The sequence below is a fragment of the Tiliqua scincoides genome, chromosome 2 (assembly GCF_035046505.1).
Source record: "Tiliqua scincoides isolate rTilSci1 chromosome 2, rTilSci1.hap2, whole genome shotgun sequence".
NCBI lineage: Eukaryota > Metazoa > Chordata > Lepidosauria > Squamata > Scincidae > Tiliqua > Tiliqua scincoides.
In genome coordinates this window covers 33,316,761-33,338,590 of record NC_089822.1, presented here as the reverse complement: position 1 = coordinate 33,338,590, position 21,830 = coordinate 33,316,761, and the positions used below count along the sequence as shown (strand labels likewise).

General features: G+C 43.4%; 1 protein-coding gene across 2 annotated transcripts in view; it reads left to right on the top strand.

Annotated features, from left to right (window-relative positions):
• The first annotated feature begins 7,833 nt into the window (after positions 1 to 7,833).
• MCCC2 (methylcrotonyl-CoA carboxylase subunit 2) overlaps positions 7,834 to 21,830 on the top strand; it is a 38,503-nt gene continuing 24,506 nt past the window's right edge. For both annotated transcript variants that reach the window (XM_066613529.1, XM_066613530.1), the window contains exons 1-7: positions 7,834 to 8,023; positions 13,993 to 14,059; positions 16,021 to 16,105; positions 16,387 to 16,488; positions 17,403 to 17,530; positions 18,506 to 18,618; positions 21,463 to 21,576. In XM_066613529.1, the coding sequence (XP_066469626.1) occupies positions 7,886 to 8,023; positions 13,993 to 14,059; positions 16,021 to 16,105; positions 16,387 to 16,488; positions 17,403 to 17,530; positions 18,506 to 18,618; positions 21,463 to 21,576 (747 nt within the window). In that variant the 5' untranslated portion in view covers positions 7,834 to 7,885. The remainder of the gene's footprint in view (positions 8,024 to 13,992; positions 14,060 to 16,020; positions 16,106 to 16,386; positions 16,489 to 17,402; positions 17,531 to 18,505; positions 18,619 to 21,462; positions 21,577 to 21,830) is intronic.

Genomic DNA, 21,830 nt, shown 5'->3' with positions numbered 1-21,830 from the left:
GGAGAGATCCTTCTGGAGCTCCTCACAATCACTTCTGGTCTTTACCACTCGGAAAAGTTTGGTGTCATCTGCAAACTTAGCCACTTCACTGCTCAACCCTGTCTCCAGGTCATTTATGAAGAGGTTGAAAAGCACCGGTCCCAGGACAGATCCTTGGGGCACACCGCTTTTCACCTCTCTCCATTGTGAAAATTGTCCATTGACACCCACTCTCTGCTTCCTGGCCTCCAACCAGTTCTCAATCCACGAGAGGACCTGTCCTCTAATTCCCTGACTGTGGAGTTTTTTCAGTAGCCTTTGGTGAGGGACCGTGTCAAACGCCTTCTGAAAGTCCAGATATATAATGTCCACGGGTTCTCCCGCATCCACATGCCTGTTGACCTTTTCAAAGATTTCTATAAGGTTCGTGAGGCAAGACTTACCCTTACAGAAGCCATGCTGACTCTCCCTCAGCAAGGCCTGTTCGTCTATGTGTTTTGAGATCCTATCTTTGATGAGGCATTCCACCATCTTACCCGGTATAGATGTTAGGCTGACCGGCCTATAGTTTCCCGGGTCCCCCCTCTTTCCCTTTTTAAAAATAGGCGTGACATTTGCTTTCCTCCAATCTTCTGGCACTGTGGCTGTTTTGAGGGACAAGTTGCATACCTTAGTCAAGAGATCTGCAACTTCATTCTTCAATTCCTTAATAACCCTTGGGTGGATGCCATCAGGGCCCGGTGACTTATTGATCTTTAATTTATCAATGAGGTCTGAAACATCTTCTCTTTTAACCTCTATCTGACTTAACTCCTCGGTCAGGAGGGGCCGTTCGGGCAGCGGTATCTGCCCGAGGTCTTCTGCCATGAAGACAGATGCAAAGAACTCATTTAATTTCTCTGCCATCTCTAAGTCTCCTTTTATCTCCCCTTTCCCTCCCTCACCATCCAGAGGGCCAACTGCTTCTCTGGCGGGTTTCCTGCTTCTAACATATTTGAAGAAGCTTTTATTGTTCCCCTTAATGTTGCTGGCCATGCGTTCCTCATAGTCTCGCTTGGCCTCCCCTATCACCTTCTTACATTTCTTTTGCCACAGTTTATGTTCCTTTTTATTCTCCTCATTAGGGCAAGACTTCCATTTACGGAAGGAAGCTTCCTTGCCCTTCACAGCCTCTCTAACTTGGCTGGTTAGCCATGCGGGCACCCTCCTGGATTTAGTGGAACCCTTCTTTCTTTGCGGTATACACCTCTGCTGGGCCTCTATTACTGTTGTTTTAAGCAGCCTCCATGCACTCTGGAGAGATTGGACTCTTTTTACCCTCCCTTTCAACCTCCTTCTAACCAGCCTCCTCATTTGAGGGAAGTCCGCCCGTCGGAAGTCAAGGGTTTTTGTTAGAGATTTGCCTGGTATTCTTCCCCCAACGTGCACGTCAAAACGGATCGCAGCATGATCACTGTTCCCCAATGGCTCAGTAACGTTTACATCTCTAACCAGGTCCTGCGTACCGCACAAAATTAAATCCAGAGTCACCTGTCCTCTGGTGGGCTCCGTGACTAGCTGATCTAAGCCACAGTCATTTAGCACGTCAAGAAATCCGGTTTCCTTATCGTGACCAGAACACAAATTGACCCAGTCAATATGAGGATAATTGAAGTCCCCCATGATTACAACCCTGTCCCTCCTTGTCACCTCCCTGATCTGTTTCCTCATTTCAAGGTCCCCATCAGATTTCTGGTCTGGAGGACGATAGCACACCCCCAGTATTACATCGCTGCACAAGCCTGGTAATTTAACCCACAGAGATTCTACGGTGGAGTCGGACCCACCTTCAATCTCTACTTTGCTGGATTCTATCCCTTCCTTAACATAAAGGGCCACCCCACCTCCAACACGCCCCTGCCTGTCCCTCCTGTAGAGTTTATAGCCCGGGATTGCGGTATCCCACTGATTCTCCGCATTCCACCAGGTTTCCGTTATGCCCACTATGTCAATATTTTCCCTTGTCACCAGACATTCCAGTTCTCCCACCTTTGCTCGTAGACTTCGGGCATTCGCATAAAAGCATTTATACACGGAATGCCCCAGGATGGGCTGCTTATTCGCTCCTTTGTCCCCGCATCCTCTCATTGTGCCAAACCGTCTATCACATCCCATCACCCTACCTTTCCCAATTTCTTCTCCTACCCTGCCTTTGTCTTGTTGTTCTCTAACCTCCCCATCCTCATCCCATAGGGATGAGGAGTCCCAAACCGGATGCCCCTCGGCTCCTGTCGGCCTTGCCCCAGGGATCAGTTTAAAAGCTGCTCTGCCACCTTTTTAATGTTATGCGCCAGCAGTCTGGTTCCATTCTGGTTCAAATGGAGCCCGTCCCTCTTGTACAGGCCCCGCTTGTCCCAAAAAGTTCCCCAGTGCCTAACGAATCTAAACCCCTCCTCCCTACACCACCGTCTCATCCACGCATTGAGACCCCTGATCTCCGCCTGCCTAGCTGGCCCTGCGCGTGGAACAGGTAGCACTTCAGAGAACGCTACCTTTGAGGTCCTGGCTTTCAGCTTCCTGCCTAAAAGCCTAAATTTGGCCTCCAGGACCTCCCAGCTACACTTGCCCACGTCGTTGGTGCCGACATGCACCACAGCCGCTACCTCTCCCCCAGCACTGTCTACTAGCCTGTCTAGACGAGAAGTGATGTCCGCAACCTTCGCACCAGGCAGGCAAGTCACCATGCGGCTAATAAATACTAGTGTTGCCACACTTGCTCAGTGACTTATGGAAGTGCACCCACATGTGTACTGAAACATAGTGCAGCCCAAAGGAGGTTGGCGTTCAAGATATTTAAGGTCTGAGAAGTAATCAAAGATATAGTATTGAGGGACACATTACAATTAGAGAAGGAAATGACAGCAGAAACGCAACCCAATATGTAGATCTCAATATGTGAGCAATAATGCAAACCTAATACCTTCACCTAACAGTAAAATGATTACTAAATCAATGTCTGTTTGCATTAAGGGTGGGGGGAGGGGAGGAGAATGAAGAGGGGAGGAAGAGAAGTCTCATGGGACTAGCAGAAGGGAAGGGGTAAGGATGGAGTGAGAGACAGCATTCCTGAAATTGACCAGGTCCAAAACAAAGAAAAGGTAGCTTGCTTTGCTTTACTCTATGAAGAGAGGAAGAAAAGGACTAGAGAAACTGTAGATCTGCTACAGAAATTGTTTATGTGAGGGAATTGTGGGAATTCAGGCTCCAGAGTGAGAGACTGATATGTGCAGAGAAACTTTTGGAATGCTAGTGGCAGTTGCAACTTGGTTTGTAGTAACATAGGTAGACCCAAAGGATGGGCAGCCCAATCCTAAATTGCCTGGTGCCCAGAGGAGTAGCAGTGTCTAAAGAGCAACCACTGCACAGCAGTGGGTGCTGCAGCAGCTGTCAGGTCTCCTCAGGGGAAGGGGACATTGGTTCCCAGGTAAGCATCCAGGCCCCACAATGGGTCTCCTCCAGTCAGCCCCAGCTATTTTGCCAGCACAGACTGAAGTAGTTCTGTGTTGGACCTCTCAGCCCAGCAGGATCCAGTGGGGACCTCTTCTACCAGTTATGTTCTTAACCACTTCATCCCTGCCCAGATACAGTCAGTTCTCTTTATATGTGAATTTACTATTTGTGAATTTGCTTATTCATGAGGGGGCAGAATTGCTACCTTCTCTCATTATGCGTGCCTCTGTTCTTGTTATCACCTATGCAGAGACCTTCCAGAGGCTTCCATCTGTCATTTCAAAGGGGTCTGCTGCTTCCTGAGGATCTCTGCTGGATTCTTCTGATTAGTACCACTTGTAACTAGTCCCACTGATCCCATAGGATCAATGGTTCATTATCTGTGAATTTGCTATCCACTAGTGTTTCCAGGAACTTAACCCTAGTGCAGTGGTTCTCAAACTCTTAGGGAGTTTGAGCCCCGCTGTAAGTTCTTGCAAGGGGAGGAGGCAGTGATGCAATCACCAGAATGGCATCACTTTGGAGGGGTGCAGGGGCTTGCTTTGATTTACCAGAGGCTGGAATATGCTCCCAGGGTATGGGGAGCCCCGCACCAGCCTCTGCACGACTGCCCAAAGCACACAAACTGAAAATAACTATCGCGATCCACTTCCCGTTTTGCGACCAAAAACTGGAAGTGGGTTGCGATTGTTTAAGCGTCTGCATGCTTCAGGGTACCCTGCGGAGGCTGGAGTGGGGCCCCCTGCACCCCAGGAGCCTGCTCCAACCTCTGGTAAGTCAAAGTAACCCCCTGAGCCCCTCCAAAGCCACATAATTTTGGCAAATGCGTCACTGCCCCCCTCCCTGCCCCTTAACGGTGCAGAGGCCAGGGCTCTCTATCTGGGGCGTCATGATGCGCCAGTTTAAGAACCACTGCCCTAGTGGATAACGAGAATCAACTGCATTTACTATAAACTTTAAGGAGCTTCAGCAGGCATTTCTTCTCTCTACCTCTGTCATACATTTTCTGTCATCCCCCCCCCCCCCCCCGCTGGACCCAATCCTATCCAATTTTCTACTGCTAGTGCAGCTGTGCCAATGGGCCGTGTGCTGTATTTTGTGGTGGTGGGGCAGTCACACCACCTGCTCAAGGTATGGAAACATTTGTTCCCTGACTCGGGGCTGCACTGCTGCTGCACCAGTGCTGGAAAGATGGATAGGATCGGGCCCTCACACAGCCTTGTCCTGGTTATTAAGGTCTGAACCAGTGGCGGAGCTAAGGCGGTGCAGGGGGTAGCAACTGCACTGGGCATCAAGCCTTAGGGGGGCAACATGCTGAGCTTGACACTAGTGACCAAAATTGTGAAAATCCTGGTATGTATGAATAGTACTTTCATGTTATATATCATTGGAAAGGTAATTTAATGCAGAATGCAATAAACTGCACTGGAATATCTGTATTGTATCAAAAGTTAAGGCCAATTAACCAGAAAATGAAAACCCAACTGCCTTGTGGAACAAAAAGTAGATTTGCTTAACTCCAAACTGACCAAATGAGACTGATTGTTCTGAGTGCCAATGAGATGATGTTATGATACAGCACGGAACCAATAACTTTTTATTTATTTACTTAATTAAATTTGATTTTGTCATGGGATGGCCCTACAAAATCTTCTTTGATCCCTGGTAGCAGATAGATGCCTTAGCTATGCCACTGACTGGGGGGACGCAGCAGAGCAAGTGGGTGGTGAGCTGCTGGCGGGAAGACATGGGTACCTCCCAATTTTCACTTTTTAAAAAGCCCAGGTGTGATGGCCCTTCTGGTTGTGACTTCACTTCCAGGGCAACATCTTGAGCTTGGCACTGGGCTACATGATCATTAGTTATGCCACTGGTCTGTACACTTATACTCATATACCTCTGGGAACAAGTTCCATTGAACGCAAATAATATTAATAGGATTGCACTGTTAAGTCCTTTTTTCTTCTCAAAGGCAGAAGTGAAAGCTGCCTGTAAAAAATAATGTAGAACTCTAGGATTTTAATGGATTTTAAAATCCTGATCATTTTTGTCACTATTATTTTCTCAGGAACTGCACAGCTTGATAATGGATACTATCTAGCACAACACTAGATAGTTCACCTAGTTACACCTAGTTCAACAAGTCCATTAATTCTGCATTATTATTACTACTACTACTATTATAACAACAAATATTTATAAACCAATTTTCAAATTCACAAAGCAGTTTACATAGCAAATATGAATTAATGGTCCCCAGGGCCAAAAGGGTTTGCAATCTTAAAAAAAATAAATCTAAATCTCTTTGAGGGTACCATGGTGTTTGGGCAGTTGGATCTGGTAACCATGTACGCTTGTACTAAATCTTGAAATGTTGACCATTTTAGACTTTTAATCTTTGTGGAATGCCCACACAGTTGGCCATTCACTATGCAGTGGTTCCCAACATTTTTTCACCTGTGTACCCTTTGGCAACCTATTTCCATAAATTGTACCCCTCATATTAGCTCCACAAGACTTTCTAATACACACATGCCTTTGTTTGCCATTACTCAATTCTTTCCCAAGTATCCCTAAAAATCCTGGCAAGTACGCCTAGGGGTACAGGCATCCCAGGTTGGGAAATACTTATTAATACTTACTAAGTACTTATTAATACTTACTAAGTATATAAATATCCCCTGGGGGCTGGGGATAAGAATAGGCCCTCAGTTTGGCTGTACTTGTCGTAAGAGGCAACTAAACAGCCACCGGGTAGATGGGATTCATTAGCCTGGGAAGGCAGCTCATCTGAGAGAAGGAAAACTCTGATCCCAAACCTCCACTGCCTTGTGGCTACATCCAGTTCAAAAGGCTTCGAGTCAACCTCGAGTCAACCTCGAGGCAAAATCAGGAGCCGGAGTCCCTGAGGCAGTTCATGGCTGAACACAGTCCCGTTCTGGCAACTCCTGCGACGCCGCTGGAACCAACCGTATTGGCTTCTGCCTTTCCATTGGACCATTTCAGTGACGTGGAGAGGGGGGATTTGCTGCATGGGTAACAGCCTATCCTCCATACCTACTTTACCCAGGCTTCGCGCACTGGAAAGGACACTCTGTTCCAGAACCACCATTCAGAGCGCGATACCAGAGTCTTCCGAGACTAAAGGATGCCAAAGCATATAAATAGTAATACTAAGTAATAATTATTAAGTACTGAATAGTAATTATTATAATTACTAATTACTAATTAGTATTTATAATAATTACTTAGTATTTATATACTTAGTAATTATATATATATAGTACTTATATACTTACTATACTAAGTACTAATAATAGTTATAAGTATAATATAATAAGTAAAGAGTAAAATAATAACTATAATGATAACATTTCATAACACCTTTTAACACTTTTTAACCATCTGGTTACAGGTCTGACAGCCCAATCCTATGCATGTCTACTCAGAAGTAAGTCCCATTAGTGTCAATGGGACTTAGTCCCAGGAAAGTGTGGATAGGATTGGGCTATGAGTCTTTTTTATAAACTGCTGCTGTTTGCTCTTTTACACTTTTTATCTGATTGCTGTTTTTAAGATATCTGTCTATTACTATGTTTTGACTGGTTTTTTAAAATTGTTTTTAATTTGTGTTTTTAATCATTGTAAGCTGCCTTGGGTCCCTTGGGAGTAAGGCGGGGTATAAATAATAATAATAAAATACTATAAAAGAAGCAGAATAATAAAATACTAAGAAATAACTATTATAATTATTAGTTGTAGTTACTACTCAGTTCTTACTTAGAAATAACTAATTAGTTATTTAATTTGATTATTAATTAAATTAATGCATCAGTTTAATAATTAGATTAATAAATTATTTAATGTTTAATCAGTTACTAATGAGTACTAATGTTTAGTTTTTGCTAACAGTTTTGCTCCCTGAGGAAACGTCCATGGTTTCAATGGGTGCCTCACCACTAGGCAAAGTCTGCCCCATCACCTAGTCTGCACCCTGGGAGAGGTCCACCCTCTACCATGACTTTCTGAAGCCCTGGCTGTGTGGTGGAGCCTCCACGTCCAGGAGCAGTCTACCTCAGGGGGCGAAGAAGAGGGGAAGCCCCCGTCCTCCTCCGCACCTGAGGGCGGGAGTGCCTGAAGGGAGGTGGGAGGCAGGCACGCCCTTCTCACGCTCAGGCCCGGCAGAGGGAGCGGCCAGGTTCCGGGGCCAGGGGCGAGACCCGCGCCCTGCGGCAGCGCAGGGAGATGGCGGCGAGGGAAGGAAGGAAGGAGCGGGGCCCGGGCTGGGAGCGACAGGGGCGGGCAGGCCTCGCTCCTCCTCCGCCCTGGGCCCCGCTGTTCCCCGCCATTGGCTGGGACGGGGGGAGGCGCCGCGCGGCTGGTTCCAGGCCCGGCGAGTGCTTCCGCCGCTGCAGCGATGTCGCCGGGCCTGCCGGGCCGCCTCGGCGCGCTCCTTCGCTCCCCGCGGGCGGCTGCCGCCCTCAGCCGCGCTTACCACGGGGACAAGGCGGCCAGTGTGGGCTCGGCGCCCGACGCCGCTTCCCCGCTGTACCAGGTAGGCCGAGGAGGGGCGAGCGCGGGGCGAAGGGCTGCGTGTGCCGCGCTGTAAGACCTCTGGTGCGTCCACGCCGCGGGGCTCAGCACCCTTTGAGCACCTGCGTGACAGGCAGCAGTCCAACAGGTGGCGCCTTCCCCCAGCATGGAGGTGCACGCCAGGGTGGGGAGGCTGGTGAGGCAGAGACTCCCCAGTGACGTGCTTTGAAAAGCGCCGCCACCATGTGAGGCGCCAACCCACCCACAACCCAGGTGCAGGTGAGGCAGAGCCTCCCTAGGGGAGTCAAGTGCCACTGCTGTGTGAGGCACCCAAGCACCCACACGCAGCTGAGGCAGAGCCTCACCACCAGAGTCCTTCGGAAAGCACAGCTGCCATGTGCAGGTCCCAAGCACCCACAACCCACACACAGGTGAGGCAGAGCCTCCCCACCAGAGTCCTTTGAAAAGCACTGCCACAGTGTGAGGCGCCCAAGCACCCGCAATCCATGTGCAGGTGAGGCGGAGCCTTCCCACCAGGGTCCTTCAAAAAGCGCTGCTGCCGCTGTGAGGTGTGCAGGTGGGGGCGCGATGGGGAGTGCTTGCACACCTCACACAGCAGAGGTGCTTTTTGAAGGACTCCAGTGGGGAGGCTGTGCCTCACCTGCCTCCCCACCCACTGCATGTTTCTGGTGCACGCCCAGCAGGTGTGAGACAGCTTCTACTTGTTGAATGTCTGCTGCACAAGCAGCTGTTGAAAATCATAGGAGACCCTTGTCAGGTCGGCTTGGAAGCCTCAGTCCTACCCTTCAAAGCTCTTGGTCTATGCTCAGAACTGCTCTCAGGGGTCAACCCAGTCACTTTTTCTTCAAGGTGCACTCCAAGGTGCACTTTTTCTTCAAGGTGTAAGTGGCTTCAAGGAAAAGCTTTGCTGGCACATTCTGTAGTGCTTACCTAAGGCAGTAGCAGTGACACATTCACTGATCTTGTTCCTAATCCTATTCAAAGTACACCAGAAGTAACTGGCAGTGACATAATTTCTAGTTACTTCTGGATTAGGAGATCAGATGCGACCACAACAAATACCAGTAAGAGGCTCAGGGTGGACGGGAGGGCTTTTTCAAGAGCAGGAAAGTATGCTTCAGAGCTCTGCCCACCCAGCAAAGCCTCCTGCCACTACTGTGTTGCATTCCTGGTCTCACTGCTGGGTGGTAGGGATCCAGGCATCCCATCAGTACCACCAGACACCACCTCAAGTACAACTGGTCGTACCTGTACCACTGGTTCAGAAACACTGGTCTAGCTAAATATATCCAGATAGAAGGAAATTCCCATTGTCCTTGCTCTGCTGTTTCTGTAGGGTGTAGGAGTTGGGGACACGTGACCAGATTTCTCCGTAGAGGAACCTCAAATTGTTGAAAGCAACAACAGCATTAGAGCTGTGAAAACCAGCTCCTTTTACTTGATACATGCCAGCCATGTTAGGAACCCGCAGCCCAAGTTAGTGCTGCACTGTGCATCCCTAAATTCTCATATGTGTGCAAGTATGAAAGGTCTTTCATGCTGTACAGAGGTTTTTGACTCTTAAATATATATAACAATTCTTGCATATCTGATAATGCTGCAACAGGAGTCATGACACCCAGAAGCAGTTTTCCTGAAGGAAGTGTGCTTTAGGTTTGCCATGTTGAACATCCTGAGAGGGCACTCCAGTGAGCTGCACAGGAAGCAGAATTCACACCACATTTTTTTGCATTAGATTTTAACCTGTCTTTTCTCCAAGGAGCTCAGGGTGGTATATGTGCCTCTTAGAGCCCAATCCTATACATCTCTACTCAGAACTACATCCCTTTATAGTCAATGGGACTTATTCCTGGGAAAGTATTTATAGGATTGCGGCCTCAGCCTCCCCCAGCCCCATAACCCTGTGTGGTGGGTTAGGTTGTGAACGAGTGACTGACCCAAGATCGCCCAGTGAGCTTTGAGGTAAAGTGGGAAGATGAAACTTGGTCTCTCCAGAACTTTTGAAACTTTTGAAAAAATTTATGAAATTAAAAATGAAAATAAAAACATACTTCTGAGCAAGTCTGCTCAGGACTGCCACATTTGGGCTAGTTGCAGAAATCTGTATATGCATTCTAAAGTAGAGTTCTGCAACCCGAGGCTCCAAGGCCCAATCCAGTCCTCTGAGGAGCACTAGCTGGTCCCTGGTTGCCAGAGACAAAGAGGGATGGGAAAGGCTTGGAGGCTGCTTCAGTGGGGCTTGCTGGAACACTATTTTGAGGACCAGAGAAAGGCTGATAGTTCCCTCCTCAAACTAGCTCCCTTCCATTTCTTCTTCTGGCCCACCTATGAAACTACTTTCTGAGCAGGGGTTTGCAGGTTCTCATTTCAGATTAGTTTTTTCTAGTTTGTCTCTTTAAAAAATATACCATTTTGGAAGAGTTGCACATGAGCAGTCAAGATAGGCGAGATGTATCCAGCCATTCTCAGTAAACAAATTTACATGAGTACATCTGGTATGATATTCAAGGAGCAAGGTGGCCACATTTGTTAGCTGTTGAGACAGATAAGCTGCTGTTTATGAAGGACACAAGATGTACACAATATTTGACCAGCATTAAAAGGTGAAGTCCCTTCCATTAGGTGTTTATACTCTGAAGAAATGTAATACAATGAGATACTGTGCAAACTCAAAGAAGGTTCAGGGTGAATGATGAGTATTGCCCTTCTTAACCTGTATTGTTTGTCCTTGTCTGTGGATTTAACAAGACAAGGTAGAAGATAGCTTCCAAGCAGGATAGATAGAAATATAGTTTGGTAAGACAGAAAGTGTGTCTTTATTTTCTGGAGTCTAAAGACATAATTGAGAACTTAGGGACAAAACTGTTTTTCCTGTGTGTGAATAAATACTTCTGGTATCCAGTCTCTGCTTCTCTGATTTTCACTGTTGTGCCAAACTAAACAAAACACGCACACCCATAACAAATTCTGATGACAGTTTGGTTAATATATGGCTATGTACAGTTCTACATGTTTTAAGATTCTAGTGCTGTATCTGATTCCCTCAGCATAAAGGGAATTGTATTTCATCTGCAACTCCAAACTATGGTTTGATGTTACACAAGCTCATCTTGGGCCTATGTACTTCCAGTTCTGTTCCTGACTTTCATCTTCAGGAAGACTATATATAATTGCCTTTATATAGGAACTAGCAAATCACGGCCTTCAAATCTTAGTTTTTGTCTTTGGTTTGAAGGGCAAGTTGAAACCACAGTGCAGACATTTGGATGTAACAATAAACTATGTTGTTGGAATGCCTGTTCCGTTGTTGGCCAAAGTCCATACAATTGGGGAGTAAGAAGACAAGGAAAAAAGAAGAGGTAAAAAATCAGCCTGGACATGCCCATTTTATTGCATACGCCTATAGTAGCTCATTGGGTCCTGGCCACAGTGCATAAAATTAAGGATAGTTGAAAAATTCCATAACTGAGGGAGATTACTGTTGTTGTTTGGTAGAGTAATGTTTCATTTTTCCCCTCAACTGTACCACTCTATAGCTTCAAATTGTTCCCCATTGGCTCCTTGGGGCCACTCACACTTGAAATATGATATACACTCACACACAGTAAACAGCATCAAACCAAATGGTGACAAATAGACTGATGTTTTTTATTGCAAACTCTAGGAGTGATATGCATTGCCTGAACATGTTCTCTAGGTTTTTCTTAATCGTGTAACAATTACATTGTATTGTATTGTAAGATCTTCTGGTAGAAGAAATTTGTATAAGGTGGGAGGGGTGATTTTTACTGAACTTCTCTGTACAGTTATCTGTATGTGCTCTTGAAGGACTCCTAAGGAACAAATTTTCAGGGACTGTAGGGGGCTGTGGAGAGGAAATCAGCAAAAAGGCCCCTACCCATTCGCACAAATGGGGCTTCTTCTGTGAACTAAGAAGACCATAGGTTGCTACCCATGGTGTGGACTAGTAAGACATTGTTTAAAAGCAAGGGTTTAGAAATTCAAATTTAAAGCTGATAGAAATGGAAGAGGTGGAGACCTGGGGTGAAAATACAAATGCCTTAGTAAATGTACATTTCCAAACTCATGTTTGCTAAAGTTGTGTGAAGGGAATGGGCAGATACAGGTATAACCTAATTATCCACGGATTTTTCACCCATGGTTGTATCTCAACTTGATGAGAAAGATCCTTTCAATCAAAGGAAAAAAGTTGTTTAACAGTAACCTCATTAATGCAAGAGAGGGCAGCTGACTGACAATACATCAATCAGTCTCTCTCCAGGCACTTACAACAACTTCACTCTGAGGCAAGTGACCCTTCTCTTCCCCTTGAGCATGTGAAAGAACGATAATCGCTTTGCATTCTTTTCCAGTGCTGGGCTCTGGGTGAAGGGAGGGATCACCGGCTTATAGATCCTTTCTAAGCGCCTGGAGAGATACTGATTGATGGATTGTCTGCCTAATGACTCTGTTTTACATCACAAAGGTCAGCAAGGCTGTTTTTAAATGGCCTAGCAAAGGAACATTGTTTTTTAAATGGATTGGCTTTAATGAGATTTTTGCCATCCACCTGAGTTCTGGGAATGGAACCCTTGCAAATAAGGAGACTCAATCAACCTCTATTAAAATCATAGATTGTGAGAGCTGGAAGGAACATTGGAGGTCATTGGGCCCAGTCCCTTGCTCAGTAAAGAGAACTACTTCAGTAAAGGCAACTATATCAGCAACCACCTTGACAGGTAGTCATCTAGCTTGGACTAGATGATCTCAAGAGTAAATTTCAACTCAAATATTCTATGATTATATGCTTTGTGAGGAGGAATAGTGTGAGGGCGGAGTGGCTAACCAGGCTATTTTCCCCTCTACTGCTTAAGCTACTTTCAGAGATTGACTTGAGACATTTTTTTTAAAACAACCTTGGAGTCATTTGCAGGAGAAAATTGGTGAATGGGGAAAAGGTTAAGCACTTGATGCCTGCTGATCCTTGTGCATTTCCTTCATGAGAAAAACACAGAACAGGGGCCTTATAACCATTTTTAGTAACTTGCTAAGGGTTTTCTCCTTAATAGCCATTTTACGAGTAGTAACTTGCTAAGGGTTGTGTTCTAAGATTTAATTCCACTTGTGGAATTAAGATACAATGCTAAGATACAACCCTAAGAGTATGTTCTTCTTGTCTTCAAAAGCTGATGATTTTTCACCAGGTGCCTATCCCTGAATTTTGCAAATGGGCATTTAGCTGCTCATCTTGTATGAGCCCTTGTTAGTAGAATTGATATGCACATGACTTAAGCAAACACGACTTTGGAAATGTACATTTTCATTTAACGTTGCCTTAGTAAGTGTGCAAAAATGTTTTAAAATGTTCTCATTGTTAATACTGAGGGGCATGTTAACCTAGATTGGCTTGATGGAAAATGTAGAACCACCCACACTTTGTTCTATTAACAAAGCAGATTTTATTCACTAGTTGAAAAATGTCCTGAGCTATGATTGAAGGAGTTCCTTTGGGCACACGAAAGAGAGTATAGGAATACTTCAGGACTCCCTGTGTGTTTCTAACTGTAGATCCTTGAGAAGCCTCAAAAATAAGTTTTGTACACTTGTGTGTTTCAAAAGTCACTTGTTAGGAGAAGAAGGCCAACAGCCTTGTCTGCTGAATGGCCCAAAGAGAGGGAGAGAACCTTTGCAACTGGGGATGGGGGGAAATATTAAAGAAAATTGGTAGTATTTAAATTCAATTAAAGTAACAGCTCAGTTTAGATATATTTGATAATTAATGTGCTTATCCTGTATCCAGCTTTGAGCAACATGGTTTTGAAAAGTGATCTATGAATGTCATTCTTAAATATTAAATAAAGAAAAGAAAGGGGGTAAAGTTATGTTTCCAGTTAGATATTTCCTAAGGCATGAACCTTTGTTACTTATAATATTGATATAGTCTCCTGCTTACCCTTATTCTCCAACCAGGAAAACTATGAACGAATGAAAGCACTCGTAACAGAACTCCAACAGCAAGCTGAAAAAATTAAATTAGGTATGTTCTTTTTTCCCCCCTCTTATTAAAACATCTTCGATAAAACTTAGTTGAGTTTGGGCAGACTTGTGGTAAAGTTACATTGTCTGAAGACATAAAGAGAAACATTTCTATTTAACATGTTTTTTAGCTTCAGTATGCACTAAGCACCATATGCAATATAGATATGATCCAACCTCTGCCCAGAGGACTTACAGATTTTTAGTCAGACATTGTCAGCAACTGAGAAAATCAGGGACTGATTGTTGGGATGGACTTGAAGAGAGTCTAATGATAGTGATTGTAAAGTCGGATGGGTTTGAAAAGACTTTGCTTTTTTTCAAGAAGAGAGTCTTAAGCCACTTAAAGGAGACATGGCTTGTCAGAGAGTGAGATTCTTTTCTGAGCATAAGGAAGACCATTAGGGGATGAAGGAGAAGGAGACTGAGCACTGACAAACTTGTGCAAAACAGCAAGAAGAGAGAAAGAGTCTAGAGGGAGGTGGAAAGATGTTGATTTAGATGTTGTCGCTGTGGCTTAGTTTCTTATGCTCCACACAGCTGCATAATCTCTGGGCTGGGTTCTCTCTGTGTTGGTTGGTCTGTGGCAAATATCCTTGCTGTGTTTATAAATATTTGGGTTGAAAACAAAATCACCTTGAAAAGAAGAAAATCAACCATAATATAAAATGACATACTTTTTAGAATCAAGACCACTAATTTTATTATGAGCACACTTCTAGTGTGGGGAGAAGTTTTCATCAGTTTACTAAGAGCAATTTGGATCAAATTGTCCTCTGTTTTCAACAGGCTTTCCTCCTAACCATTACTATTGCATGGTTTGGTTCATTGAATGTTTCCCCTGCTTTCTTGTCTTTGTACTTCTGTAGTGAACCTTCAGTGATCTCTTTCCAGCCCTCTGCTATTCTTTCTCAGCACACATTCCCTGGGTGATCTCATTTGATCCCATAGATCAGGAGTGGGCAAACATTTTGGCAGAAGGGTCACATCATTTCTCTGACAGTGTGTTGGGCGCTGGGGAAAAAAGAATTATTTGACATTCAAATTTGAATGAATTTAAATGAATTTACATAAATGACTACATAAGAGACAGAACTTACATGAATGAATGTAATGAATGAATGAATTTCACTGAACTTATTTATAATACACATGAGAACTATAATACAGTCATGTAGAACCACATGAGAACTTTGAACTGTTTGCCACACACCTCTTGCACAGTGAAAACATACAGACCAAGCCGGAAACACATGGAGACATAAATTGTTCAGAGGAAATGGAAGGGGTTTAAAATAATGTCCAGGGAAAAGCAGAAAACTATAAAAGGCTTTGCTCTAATCCGGCCCACAGCTCGTCTTGTGGTTGCGATCAGCAATCACGGGCCAGCGCAGGCTCCAGCAGTCTCTGACAGGCCAGAGGCTCACAGAAGACTGGGGGCTCTCTGCGGACTGGATTGGGGGAACCTGAGGGCTGCAAATGGCCCCTGGGCTGGGGTTTCCCCGCTCCTGCCATAATGAAGCCTAGCTCCTGCACCCTCCACTATCCAAAGATCTCTTACTCCCTTAAATAATTCTGCCCTCTTACTCATGCTGCCCTTTTTGCCTGAACCTCTTTCCAGTATAATGATGGTACCTGTCTGCCCTTCTTTTCCAAACTTACCCTTTCTGGTCTTTGTTGCAGCTACTTAATTCTTGTCCCTTACTATATTGAAGCCTATGCACATGGAGTTGAACTGAACACATGTAGACTTGTAGTTCCTGATTACCTTCTCTTTCCACTGTGTTCCTTATGTCAAATTTTAATTGCGATATAAACTGCTCTGGGTTTGGACTGGACTTGTTGTTCTGAAAAGCACTATGGTTTTATGTTTATGAAAGTTTATGAAAATGTATTGGTTAAGTGTAGGGGCTGTTTGTGCAATTGCTTGCGCAAGTAGAGTAATAAGTTTTTGCATGACAGGTGGTGGAGAGAGAGCACGAAACCTTCACACATCAAGAGGAAAATTGTTACCAAGAGAGAGAATCGACAGACTTGTAGATCCTGGGTAGGTGTTTACTATTTTAATTCATACAGTATATAAGTTAACAGAATTCATTTGGACCAAGCTTTCAAGCATTTCAGAGCTCAATAATAGTATTTCACATTACAAAAAGTATGTCATTTAGAATGAGGAATGGAGTTTAAAATATCACTAAAAAATATATCTGGTTTTTGAATCTCGCTATTAAACCATGAACTTTAGGGAAAAAAACCTTTCTATCTAAAACAGAAACATCTGAGTGCTTCATGTGGGTAACTTCCCTGAAATATTTATCTTTTTTTCAGGTCCCCATTCCTGGAGTTTTCCCAGTTTGCAGGTTACCAGCTTTACGGCAATGAAGAAGTACCGGCAGGAGGCATTATTACAGGCATTGGACAGGTGTCAGGGTAAGAACTGCCACTGTTTTAGTTTCAGTTGTGGCTTTTCTGATACCACTAAAATACTGTAAAGCAATTTCAAGTGGCAGGATCTTATAGGGTTGTTATTATGAAATATTATAATTAAATTGCCCTGCTTGCTTTTTGAGGTCTATGTTTGAAAATATTGTAGTCTTCCATCCTTTTGTTATTTTGTGTTACAATGTGCTTATTGGAAGTTCTGCTGTGAAAGCCTACTGCTCTTGGTACATTGAAATTGGCATTCCACATAGTGAACAGAGTTGGGCAACTCAAAGAAACTTATCAGAGACAGTAGTGAACATATCTTGGGGTTTAATGATTTTATATTACCGCATCCAGGACCTGTTCAGCAAAATCATGTTGCCATTAACATTAGTCTGGTGGGAAGTTATGGTTTGAGATATCTATAATGATGAATATAGCCCTGTGACCTGAGAGCCCTGTTGCCATTACCAGTGGGACTTAGCACTTGTGGTAATTTTGATTTGCAGCTCTAAGATACATGTCGATTCATGGCTGTGCCTGAAATTGTAGGTTGCAATGGTGGTGAAAAGTGCTTTTGTCAGTTCTACTTGTATGCAAAGCTATGATTCTTTGCCAGATCTAAACTGAAAAAAAGCAGAGGAAATTATTTCTATCTTTGGACTACTGTTGTGAGGGCTGTAAGTAGAACTGTTCTTGTAGACTCTTTGGGTGCAGTAGGTGAAAAATGCAATTTTGTCAAGTTTTGTTTCAAAGTAGCAAATATACTGCCTAGCTCTACTGTGGAAGAGTGAGGATTGGCATTATAAAGCCAAACACATTTATTTGGATTCTGGTCTTTTAGTTTTCAACAGAATTAAAGCCTTACCAATTACTTTGGTTAAACTATTATTTGGCACTATCAAATGTTTGTATTTTAGGGTGGAATGCTTGATTATTGCCAATGATGCAACCGTCAAGGGTGGGACGTATTATCCAATCACTGTAAAGAAACATCTCCGTGCTCAAGAAATTGCAATGCAAAATCATCTTCCCTGTCTATATTTAGGTAAGACCCATTTCAGATACTGTTGTTCACAAATGAACAAAGAGTTGAGGCAGCCTGTAAGGGATGCTGTGACGACAAATTAAATGTCTTGACCTATCTTTTCTTTGGTTGTGGAGCCACTATGCTTTTTACACAGAGGCTCAATTCTGTATTCTCCCACACCATGTTAAGGAAATTTTACTTTGGATTGTTGTGATGTCTGAATTGACAGATCATGGTTTGCAATTAATGGGCGAAATCAAAACTGGAAGCAATGGTTTGAATGGGGTTTGCAAACCATGATCAGAAGTGAACTTATGAAGAAGCTGAATGCTGAAGACAGGGAACAAAAGTAGACATCTCTAGACCATGGTTTACCGGTCATATGTTTGGAAGCCTAATTTTGTTGTTTGGATTCTAAAGTATAGTCAATGTAAATCTCTTTTCACAGTGATGTCTGAATTGAGCCAGTATATCCAGAAGGTGACTTTTGCACCCATAATAATGCAAGACAGTAAACTGAGGAAGAGTATAATTGAGCATATGCATGGAATAGTAATTCAGGCTAAGCGCATATATTGAATTCAGGCTGTATTGTCAGTATATTTGTTTAATCATTTTCAAGATAAGTACTTTTCAGATTCATTTGGCAGATTTGAAATAGCGCATGGCTAGCTTCTCCTCTTTCATGTCTTAGAGTCTGCTCTGCTCTTTGCTTTTGGGGGGGGATGGGGACTTAGACCAGAAAAACTGTGACCTTGAGAAGAGCCCTTCAAGCCTCCTCCTGTGTAGGCCTTCAGTTGGCATTGTAGTAAGGACAGCAGGAAGTACCTGGACCAGAGAAGAAGTAGGACTGTTGTGTAGTCACCCACCCCAGGTCGGTTTGCCTAGGCAGTCTTTACATCTTAGGTTTCTTATTGCCCTCCTTGAAGAGAGTACTATTTTCAGCTAATGTTTAGATAATGTTATGCATATATAATTTTTATTTTAAATTAGTTGATTCTGGAGGTGCAAACTTACCTCGCCAAGCAGAAGTGTTTCCTGATCGTGATCATTTTGGTAGAATTTTCTATAATCAAGCTGTCATGTCTTCACAAAGAATTCCACAGGTAAGTTTGCTTAGAAATAGAGAGATTTCACCTTCTCCTTTCACAAGCAGTATATGGTATGTAGGTACAAGTGCCCCCCCCCCCCGTATTCATAGGGGATCTGTTCCATGGGCCCCCATAGATATGGAAGCTATGGATACTGGGGAACTCCATCTCTGTGGGCCCCTGCACCCCCCCCATGCCTATTAACGTTGTTTAGAAGCTTACCGGGTTGAAATGTTTCTTTCACAGGATACTATAGCATGCAAGTTTATAGTGCAACATGCAGGCAGGCTGCAGGCAGCCTGGATGCTTGAAGAGACTAGATTGAATGTTAACAGGAAGCTAACTGCGCAAGATTGTGTGCAAGATTGCACTTATATTTCCTCTAAAAATGGCACTGAGGTTTAGTGAGATGTAAATGAACTTAAATTCGATAAAAATACTGGACCACAAAAACTAGTGAACCGCTCCAATGTTCCATTTCTGGGAATAAAGTCCTACCTCTGTGGTAAGATAGGAACATACATTGGCAAAAATTGATCAGAACACCTTGGTACCTGTCTCTTGATTGTATGTGAACATGAAACTCTCTGGGATGCTCCTGTAAGCCCTCTTTGCTTTCCTTCCTCTTATTTCAAGGGATGTTTTTTCTTATTTTATGCATGCTCCATGGAAAACACATAGCAGTGAGTAGGACTCTTTCATGCAACTTGTTAGAAGAAATTATTTCAACCATAGTTGTTTTTATCCTAGGAACAAGGCGCATGACAATGGGACAAGGCACGTGACAAGGCGCATGATAGTAGCACTTGACCTACATGTTTTGTCCCACTCCAGCTCACTACTTAGCTAGAACAACTTTAAGTGTGCACTCGTGTACTCAAAAGCAGGAGTTGGATTGATTTTTCTGTCCAGCAGAGTGAACCTAGTGTTCTGCCACCTTTGCACTGTAATCAACAGACATGCTTGCCTCTGACTCAAATTTTGATTTAGTTGTTGGTTTTTTCCTGCTCTCCTCAGACTTCCAGAATAAGTCTGGAAAACATTAAAAAATTGTTTAAAGAACCACTTGTGTGTGTGTGTGCAATTTGAAAGTTCATTTGGCATCTTATTTAAATAATAATAATTTTGAAGTGCTTTTGGAAATGGGCAGTGATCAATTTATGATGACACAGACACCAGCTAGTCATTACTGTGCACCTCTGTGAACTACTGCAAGCTGGCAAAACTAGTTTGCCCTGAGCTGAAGCTTAGAATAGGTGCATCTGACCAGAATGTGACTAGCGCTCTTCCAGTGCAAAGTGACTCCTATTTTACAGTATATCTCTATGCACTCTTCTCTTCCTATAGTACATAGTAATTTAGTAATTCTTCCCTCTCCCATCCTAACTTGGGTTGGCTATCTGACGTAATCCTTTCAGTGCAAAAACGAATAAAGGATTCTGTTTAAAAAAGATGGATTTATATATATCTATAAATACATAATGTTCCTTTCAGTTGACATTAAAAAAAATTCAAGAATGTCAACATTAAATATTTTTTCCCCTCTTCCTTAAATGTCTTAATGGTGCAAATGTTTGTGCCTGGCACTCTGTACCATGAGTTCAGTAGGCATACTAGACATAATGTAGGCTTGTTCTGTTAATGATCAAGCCTAATTTAACCTCTATTTTACAAAGAGCATGGGCTTTTAATAAATAACCTCTGAGACTGCAGGGGAGGAAGGCTGCAACTTTTTTCTTTTCATTTATTTCTCACCTACTTTTCATGTTTAGAATCTTGATGAACTGCAAGAGAAAAGGACTGGGGTTTCCTTACCATGAAGTAGCTTAGGCTAGGAACTGTCTAGCTATGATCCTAAGGCTTATGAATGATTTTGCACAGGGGTGCTCAATAGGTGGATCGCGATCTACCGGTAGATCGCGAGACAAAATGAGTAGATCGCGGAGTGCCGACCCCCCCTTCAGGTGCCTCTGGGAGGAAACGCCGGGAGTAAGGCCCATTGTGCTCAATGGGGCTTACTCCCAGGTAAGTGTGGCTAGGATTGCAGCCTCACAGCCTAATCCTAGGCATGTCTACTCAGGAGTAAGTCCTGTTATACTCAGTGGGGCTCAAGGTACACCAACATACATTGTACACATAAATGTTATATGTTACGATGGCACAAACATTGTAAAAAAAACTCTGGTAGATCTCCGGGCCTTGCTGGGTTTCAAAGTAGCTCTCGAGCCAAAAAAGTGTGAGCACCCCTGATTTTGCATGTCTGCCATCTTTCCAGATGGCTTACAAATTTCCATCAGATGTGGATGGAGTAGCATCTCAGTTCCATCTGCTGGACATTAATGGTTATTGCATCCTTTTTGTGAAAACCCTTTCCTTTTCCCACCAAGCATTTTTCATAATTATACTGTACCCACCTTTATTTTCCCATTCTGTTTAATCGTTTTTATTTAGACTTTTAATAAACTAGTTATAGTTTGATACCTGGTTCACAGATAATTCAGTGGATTTTCATGTCTGCTCGCTCTACAGATGCTACTGTGGAATTGATTTTCAAAAGGAACCCTTGAATTTAATGTTCTCCTGGAGGGAGGTTTTTCCCAGGCAGCTCTCCTCTGCCTGGTCTTATAGCATGCGATGATGGCAGCGAATACAATCTACCAAGGTTTTTACCCAATCAGCTGCAGAGTTCACAATCTCAATTTAGATAGGATAGATAAGAAAAGTAACGACAAGGACAAAGCAATGGTTATGTATTGAGTTGCAAAGCTGAAAGTAAATGTGGTTGCACATGACATGGGTACACTTGTGTTCATTGAAGCCTATTGTTCTTTTCATTCATATTTCTGTTTATTTTCTTAGATAGCAGTGGTTATGGGTTCATGCACAGCAGGAGGAGCCTATGTACCTGCAATGGCTGATGAAAGTATAATAGTCGGCAAGCAGGGGACAATTTTCTTGGGAGGGCCTCCACTGGTAAGTGCATAATATTCAATCTCTTATGGAATACTTCCTGCTTTTATTTTAACTAAAAGTAAATGGTATTGCAGACTTATTTTATGTATATGAGTTAATAAAACAGTTAGATTTTCTTGTTTTGGTGCATATGAAGAGCCACCATGTTTGTTTCATGCACCATATTTCTGTGGATATCTGAGAAGCAGGAAGGGGTGAAAAGAAAACCTCTATATTTTTCCATTTCTCTCAGTTATTACTGGTAAACTTTTCTG